Source organism: Tenrec ecaudatus, chromosome 16, assembly GCF_050624435.1.
Source record: "Tenrec ecaudatus isolate mTenEca1 chromosome 16, mTenEca1.hap1, whole genome shotgun sequence".
Classification (NCBI taxonomy): domain Eukaryota; kingdom Metazoa; phylum Chordata; class Mammalia; order Afrosoricida; family Tenrecidae; genus Tenrec; species Tenrec ecaudatus.
In genome coordinates this window covers 94,871,782-94,880,263 of record NC_134545.1, presented here as the reverse complement: position 1 = coordinate 94,880,263, position 8,482 = coordinate 94,871,782, and the positions used below count along the sequence as shown (strand labels likewise).

At 35.9% G+C, this 8,482-nt stretch overlaps 1 protein-coding gene across 1 annotated transcript in view; it reads right to left on the bottom strand.

Annotated features, from left to right (window-relative positions):
• Positions 1–615: 615 nt before the first annotated feature.
• SHOC2 (SHOC2 leucine rich repeat scaffold protein) overlaps positions 616–8,482 on the bottom strand; it is a 90,814-nt gene continuing 82,947 nt past the window's right edge. The window contains exons 6-9 of the mRNA XM_075533359.1: positions 6,594–6,716; positions 5,037–5,174; positions 4,322–4,439; positions 616–2,648 (exon numbers count right to left, since the gene is read on the bottom strand). Of these exons, the coding sequence (XP_075389474.1) occupies positions 2,440–2,648; positions 4,322–4,439; positions 5,037–5,174; positions 6,594–6,716 (588 nt within the window). The 3' untranslated portion in view covers positions 616–2,439. The remainder of the gene's footprint in view (positions 2,649–4,321; positions 4,440–5,036; positions 5,175–6,593; positions 6,717–8,482) is intronic.

Genomic DNA, 8,482 nt, shown 5'->3' with positions numbered 1-8,482 from the left:
AGCCTTCAGTACAAGGGGGCTTCAAAATGTTTGTGAAAAAACTCCAGGATCTTTTCACTCCATTTACCCATATATTTTTGAGTCTCCTCATAAATTTCACTACTTACACATTAAGTATCTTGCTGTCACAAAGACACCCTAACTAGAGTTTATTTTCACATTTTAGTAGGAGTAGCAGTGAAGGTGGGAGTCATAGAGAGGCCGTCTGTTTCAGGCTCCTCAAACATTTTTATAACTCTTTACCAACACGGTGTGTGCGTGGAGCATCCCTTCTGCATTTAAGACTGGGGTCGCTTTGCACTGCTGTAAAAAATGTAGTAAGTCAATGCAGGGGAACCAAAATATTTTAGAAACCATATCGATTTTCATTTCAAGAAATAACAACCATACTCACTGTATACACTCGTGTATAAGCAAAGTTTTTCAGCACCTTTTTAATGCCATTTTTGTAGAAAAATTAGGTGCCTCAGCTGATATTCGGCCGAGTATATATGGTATTTTTCAAGAAGTCAACAGCAACTGACTTTAAATTCATGTTCTATCACCTTAATATTTAAACACACCTGGATATGAGATTTAAAAAAAAAACGCACACACGAGAGCTCTAGGTAGAGCTGTGATAAACGAATTTCTTTTATAAACAAAATCTTAACTGAAAAGCCACAGTAGATGGGAAAAAGAAGGAAGGATATTACTTGGTAAGATCCAGTGACATCTACAATAGTTTTACAGCACATTTAAGCATCCTAGGGATTTATATCTTCACCTGCCTTCCCTTTCCACATTGCTTCTTATAAAACTCCAATTAAGAAGATCGGTTCAACCGAAAACCTAGTTCTGAATTTTTATGCCAAGGGAAAATAAAAACAACACTCCAAATTTGTATCTCAATATTTTATAGCCCCAATTAAAAATCTGTTGTTTAAAACACAATGTCCATTTGATTGGCCAAAAAATAAGAGGCAATATATAATTATGCTTAATCATTATAGGGAAATTTTTTTTAGCATGATGTCTAGAATGTACTTGTTCTTTGAGCCTCTTCAGTGATTAAACTGACTTAGACCAATACTACCAAAAGTCAGAGTACTGTATAAGGGCCGCACACTTACAATACTGCTGGCCTTTAAAAGCAGTAAAGCAAAAGAAAATACACCAAATAGCACATGCACATCTGACAGCTTCACTGAACAACCAACAAGGCTGCTGTGCACTGCGCCTCTTTTCAAGAACTGTAATAACAAGTGCCAAGAACGGAGAGAGGAGACGAAAACGAATGTACTGAACTGGACTGTTGGAAGCAGTGCCCCACACGTGGGGAAAGTGCATTTAGATCAGCAGCAAGACAGCACAGTGGGAGGATATTGTGCTTAGACGCAGATATTCCAAACTTGAAAGAAGTACAAGGCAAGTCAAGATATAAAACCATAGCACACTGTTAAATAACCTTGAAACGTACATACATTGCAGTGTTTAAAGAAAAACATTCATTTCATTGTACAAGGATAGGGAGAAATCCTTAAAAGTTACCTATTGTAGTTTATGATATAATAAATACATATCTATATAGCATTGTATATACATATATAGAATGTGATTTTCCCCCCTCAAATTGTTAGTTTGTGTGGATCTGCAACTTCCAGAAATGAAAACTTTTCACTAGAAGTTTTGGTTCCTCTAAGCTTAAGAAAAAGGTATTTATACTAGAAATGGTCTTAGTACCCATCTCTCCCCCTACCCAAAAATCACTCAAGATTTTTGCCTCACACTGATCAATGGAAGGAGTTCTGGAACGGTTAACTGCATCTTTTCACTTTGCCAGCTGTTTCCCCCAAGCAAATAGCTTTTGATATTTAAACCAGCTGATCCTAATTCGTCAGCAGGATATAAATTCTAGACTTGATTGATTAAAACAGAGCAAATCAAAACATAACAAAAAATAATCCAGTGATTTACTCTGACTGTAAACAATATATAAAATTTAAATCTCAAATCTCAAAATAAGTTAAAGAAAAATTCTACCTCCGGGTCTCTGATACTATAAAGATACGACAATTGGGAAGGGGAAAGTGTATATGAAAAGTTGCAACAAAATTCCCATCATTTTTCCCAAGAGAAAGTATATCTAGCTATACTACCTCTGCTCCTTACACTTAATAACTTCTTAAATTTGTTGGCAAATGTTTTAAGCAAACTGGCATATAAGATTACACGAGAAAAAACATCCATCAAGTTCAGCAAAGAAAACTTATATAAGCTTTTGTACAGAATTTAAAAAAAACAACTAAATGGCTATGATTCCTCTATTAGCAGAAACACATAATGCAGCCTTTATAAATCTGCCATACCTATCATTATCTACATAAATAGATACAGATAAAGATATGAAACATTAATGGCAGTCTATTTTGGAACAGTGTGTGGGACCAGGGGATTATGTCAGACCATGGCACGATAGGGACCCTGCATCTTTAGGAACTGGATGATGAAAGAAGGCCCCCCAGCAACAATCTGCGGTGGAAGGTGACTGAGTGGACAGTTCTCAATGCTCATGATGGAAAGCTTGCTGCAGAGCGCCAGCTCAAAGGGAAGGCTATGCAGGTTAGGGTTGTCATTCAAATACAATTCTTCTAGGTTCTCCAGTGTACCTGTTTTCAAAAAAGAGAACGAATTATGATATAAAAGAAGACACTGCTGCTGTTTATTAAGTTCAACTAGATGAAATACTAAGCTGGGCACTGTATACTCTGACCATACCTTTCTGCATATCTCTCTCTGTAGAGAGCTTCACAACTCTCGGTGGCCTGGAGCTCAGCCTTTGCTGCGTGTTGTTAGAGCCAGCAAGTCAGTTCCGGCCCACAGCGAACCTGTGCGCAACAGCGGGAGACACTGCCTCACCATCGCTCGTTGCTCTGCGTGGGCCCGCTCACTCACAGCCACCGTGTCAGTCAACCCACTCGCACAGGGCCTTCCCTCTCACTGCCAAGCCCGAGTCCTTCTCCACTCAAAACCTACCTGGGAGCTACTGAGAAAATCCCGATGTTCACGTCATGCCTTTATCAATGAAATCAGAATTTGGGGTTGCAACTTAAGCACCAGTATTTTTTAAAGCTGCTTTGGTGATTTATGAAAACAAGTTTGAAAACCATTTCTTAATACTGTTTCCAAAATAAAAGGAATTCTTCCTTTATCGTAAGCTTTCAAGCTTGGTGATTTAAAAATACACACATGTGCGCCAACACCAAAGATTCTGTAGTACAGCTTGTAGGACAGCTTACGTCAACATCTTTTCAAAGCTCCAAAAATGAGATTATTATCTAGTCAGTGACTAGGATGACTTTTCTCTTGTAGGCAATGTGACAGCCTCATAGTAATAATTAACAATGTACAAGGAGCCTCTTTACTAAGAGAATTAACACATAATTGGCTATACGTTAAAAACCAATTTATGCAATATTTAAATTTTCCTTCTAAGATGTCTTTGGACAATGTACTTTAGTCAAATGTCTCAATGACTTGTTTGAGGCTGGATGAATATACTAGGAACACCAATGCAAAGCTACCCATGCGTCGTCCACATTTAAAATTCAACATTTAAAGTATTAGGCAGTAGCAGGCAAAAGTCAAATAAAATAACAGCTAGCAAGTAATGAATTGATTTTCCTTAAGATATTATTTTATCTTCAATGCAACCATTATGAGAAGTTACCATTTTCATTTTTATTTAACAAATATGAAACTTGAGGCTTGGAGATTTTGTACCTTATCCAAATTCACAAGGCCAGTACAGAGTAGGGCTGGATACTATTTTATTACAGGATCTGTTCTTAACCACTAATTCTATAGTGCCTCTGGGACAACATGGTATATATACATCAGACAAAATAGTAACACATGGAATGACCAATTTAAGCACCAATACTCTTACTTATTCTGTGACAACAACGAACTAACTCTTTATAAAAAATAAAAAAAACGAGATTGCGGCTTGTACTACTTAAAATTCAAAAATGATCAGCTGATTATATAAAGTAATATGAAAATATTTTAAATTAATTCAAGCTTAGGTAATTTCTAAATTTGGAAGAAATATAATTATTTTAAATTTAGTTTACATATAAAAAGTGTTAGAAACACTATCAAATAAAATCTCTCATGGGGTGTTAGGATAAATATTTAAAGTGGTGCTCAATTAAAAAAAGAAATTGAGTCTGCTATGACCTTAATTTAGAAAAACAAGTATGTCGTGCTCATCAGAAACACAGCGTAAGCACGTCAGAGACCGGCATCAGCACAAAGTCAGCACTCAGAGGGTTCATACCAATTTCCTCAGGAAGATGAGTAAGTAGATTCTCTCCAAGGCCTAGATGTGTAAGATTGGTAAGGTGACCAATGCCCCGAGGAAGAGTGGTCAACTGGTTGTTTGTCAAGACTAATTTCTAAAAGATCAACAAAATAAAAGACAGTTACATATAGATCTCCTATAACTGATGCATACTTAAAACTGTACATCTACTAAACAATACAATAAATTGTGAATTATTAATTTGTAGATTATACTTTGTGTTAATTTGTAGATTTTTCTCTCCAAAATTTCACTTGTCAAGAAAAGATAGATTATAGAAAATGCTTCACAAAGTTTGTAGAGAAATTAACTCAAAAGATAACAGAATTTGGGGTGTGGCAAGGAAGGTTGGGGGAAATGGGGAGATAATAATAATGAGGACAAGAATGAAGAAAGTGACCTAAAACTTATTGTGGTGACGATTGTACAACTCTTCTTGATGGATTTGAACTACTGAATTGTATGATATGGGAACAATAGTGCCAAAAAAACCTGTTGGGGGCAAAAAAAAGATAATTGAATGTTTCCATGAGCTTTTCGAAGCCCCCAAATTTGAACATATAACTCAGCCCTGCCAATGACTTAAATGAAAACTCTTATCTCAGAATTATACCCACTCCTTAAAGAATACAAGCAATTTGGAATGGAGTCCAAAGATTTAATCATACAATTGTAAATCAAAGTATTTTACCTGTAAATCCTTAAGATAAGCAATTTCATTGGGCAAGGATTCCAATTTGTTCTCCTCTAGATCCAACTCTCTTAACTTCCTAAGGTTTCCCAGACCATGGGGAAGCTTCTTCAGAAGGTTGTTTGATAATATTAAAACCTAGGAGAAAATATCGACAGCATTTGTCAATTCAGGAAATAGTTATAGAATCACTATTCTGTGGCTTAACATAAGCAATTTTAATTTTCCACAACAGTGAATATTGAGGGTAATGTCCAATTAGGTAAAACATTTAACTTAAAAAAAATACAACCCATAGTTATTAGAAATAATAACTGATGCATTTGATTTATGGTATTCGTGGCATGGATTATCAGAAACAAACAAATCTGTCTTGGAAAAATTACTAGAATGCTACTTGGAGGGATTTCATCTCCTGTACTGTGAATATGATATCAGGAGAGTCTAGTCCCTGGAAAAGGACATCATGCTTGGTGAAGTAGAAGGTTAGTGAAAATGAGTTCTCAACAAAATGGATTAACACAGGGTTCTAAGATGGGTTCAAACATAACTGTGAAGAGGAACATCGTGAGTCCCCACTGGCACTAACAGCGTACTGGAATAAATGTGCGTCCAAGAAAACCGTAACGGCTGCAATGCACTGGGTTTAATATTAGCAGGACATTGGACTGTTTCGTGTGCATTTGGACATTTTATCCTAAGCACAGTTCTATAGGGTAATCACTGTTATCTACAATCCACAGGTAAGGAAACGAGCTGGATAAACCCATAACAATAGAGATAAAATTGGAAGTGGACCCAGATCTGCCTGGCTTCAAGGCTTATGACTTTATTTGAATTTATAAATAACAAAAGTATAAATAAATTAGTGTTTTGAAACATTAATATAGGAGAAAAATCGGAAATATATCTATCTATCTACTATTAGTAAGCTTTTTCATCCAAAGAGGTGCAAACATGAAACTCTAGGAATCCAGAGAAGAGGAGTAAGATTGAACACACAGGGACAACTGAATGAATCTTAATTTTGGAAAACAATTTTACATGTAAAATTAAGGGACGAGAAGATGGCGTTCCAGAGTGTACAGTTAGAAATATACATACTAACGAAGAAAATTATTATTTAATTAGTAACAAAGTCATACTGTGTGGGTAATTAGGATGGAAATGTAAGAGGAAGCCTTCAGATGGAGAGTTCTGAATCCCAGACGAGGGATCCATGGTCACTTTGGCAGACAGGGTACAGCACCCTGAAGAGTACTAAGGAGACAATATATAGTAAAAGATGTTATGTTTTAGGGATCTTTACTTTCAAAGATACCTTACTGCACTCAACCCAATCTATCATCTGTTTAGCGGGCAAAAAGATTCACAAGCATCAATCTTAGATTAATGAAATCTACACCTCATCCTCCTAAACGGGTTGTAAGTTTTAGGGAGGTCTGTGATTTCCAAAGAGGTTATTCATCCAAACAGAGACTGCACATTTCAGATGTAATTTTGTAGGTCAGATAACTGGAAGAGTCTGAGTAGTTCCAGTTGCTCTTTCATATTTACCTCAAGAGAAACAAGACCAGACACATCCTCAGGGACTTTTGTGAGCTGATTGGTGGCTAAATTCAATTCTACCATGCTGGTCCAAGTTCCAAAATCCAAGGGAAGAGATGTCAATTGATTGTCCTACCAAAGAAAAAATTAAATATTAAAGACAAAAATCCACAAAAACAAAACCAAAATATATTCTCCTTTAGAAAGATAATTCTTAAAACCGAACACCTGATTCCCTTTTCTGATACCTAAATGTAGAAAACACAAACCCTATGCCGCTACAATTTCACATGATTAATACATTATTTTGATTCTATAATAAAAAGGGAAAAGTATACTATACAAAGCCACACCTGAGATTTCAAAGAGCCTAGTGGTAAATGTAGTGTTTTCCCTCTTTCACAATAACGGATAAAAGCCACTGCATAAATGTGAAAACTCCAATAAAGATATGAGCACAATGGCAAAAGAAACAGCCAAATAGAGCTCGCATGGCCATGCAAATGAACCCAGTGACCCCAGAGGCGCTCAGCAGTCAAGTCAGAGAAGAAAAGCAAAACTCAAAACAACTAATTAATTAGCATTAGCTAATTAAATCCCATTAGTTTTTATAATCCTAGCTAAAGTTCTTAAGAAAATGGTCATATTAAATAATAAAAGCATATGAAATAGTTAAGTGAAGTATGATCCTAATTTTGTTTTAATAAAAAGGCATAGCTTTACACATGGTGCAAAATAGTTTAATATATTAAACTTACTCCTTGCTTTATCAACTACCTCATTATTTAACATTTCTTGTTAAAAACAACAGTTTAAAACACCTATCAGGCTAGTTTTTTCATTAATGACATGCATTAGACAGTAAGGACCACTAGGGAGCTGCCTGTGACAGTCCAGCCGATGTGTCCATTTGGCTGGACCAGGACTGCCCAGTTGATAGTTATGTGATGAGGTGGTCTGACAGTATGTAACAATGTGATCATCTTCCATTTCTGAATCATACCAATGTTTGCATCCTGGTGTCTGGAACCTAACCATGCTGATTAGAGAGGAGTGGGGGAGGGGAGGTGTTGGCGCGGATATCACTACCTCTGCTCCTGCCTTACACCATTCACTCATAAACACTTCCATAAGAACAATTCTTTTCCATGTGTTGGGAGTATTGGAGCCGTTAGTTCCAATTAGGTATCAGTAATACATGTCAAAATGCTAACAGTGATGAGATTTCGTTTTATGTCATCGTTTCTTACCTGCATATTCTGTTTTTGAAAGCCATGTGGATTACCTGCCCATTTAATTAATACATGAAGTAACAAGTCATGTCTAAACTATTTGTTTTAATAAAATATTCCAACATGTTACCTATTGTAAGCAAGATTTTTATGGCCAAAGTACCCAAAGTTATGGTAGGAGAAAGTATAGTTTTAAAAAAATGTATTACTGATGTTTATAAGACAAAATGCCTGTAAGGAAAAACTGTCAGACTTTATTTTGCCTACTTTCATGAAGTTGTTTTGTCAAGCATCTGTCAGGATATTAAAGAAAACTTAAGGCAAGGCTCTATGCAAAGCTTTGTTTTTATTTCCTTGTAAACAACAAACCTTTTGAAACTAACATAGTATGGTAACACCAGGACTACGTAAAATGTCTATCATGGCAAAACTAATGAATACCTGGACCACTGTATCTGAGCCTGTCATTACAAACTGAGTATTAAGAATGAATGGCATTATTGCTACTGAATCTCACACATAACCAACTTTGTAACAATACATTTCATATTTATGATTACAAGATTATCTTGAATTTCAACTAGTTCTCTTATTATATACCTCAAATAATCCTAAGAGCTGCAACACAACACTACATCTACGAACAAGTGTGAATTACTAAGTTTT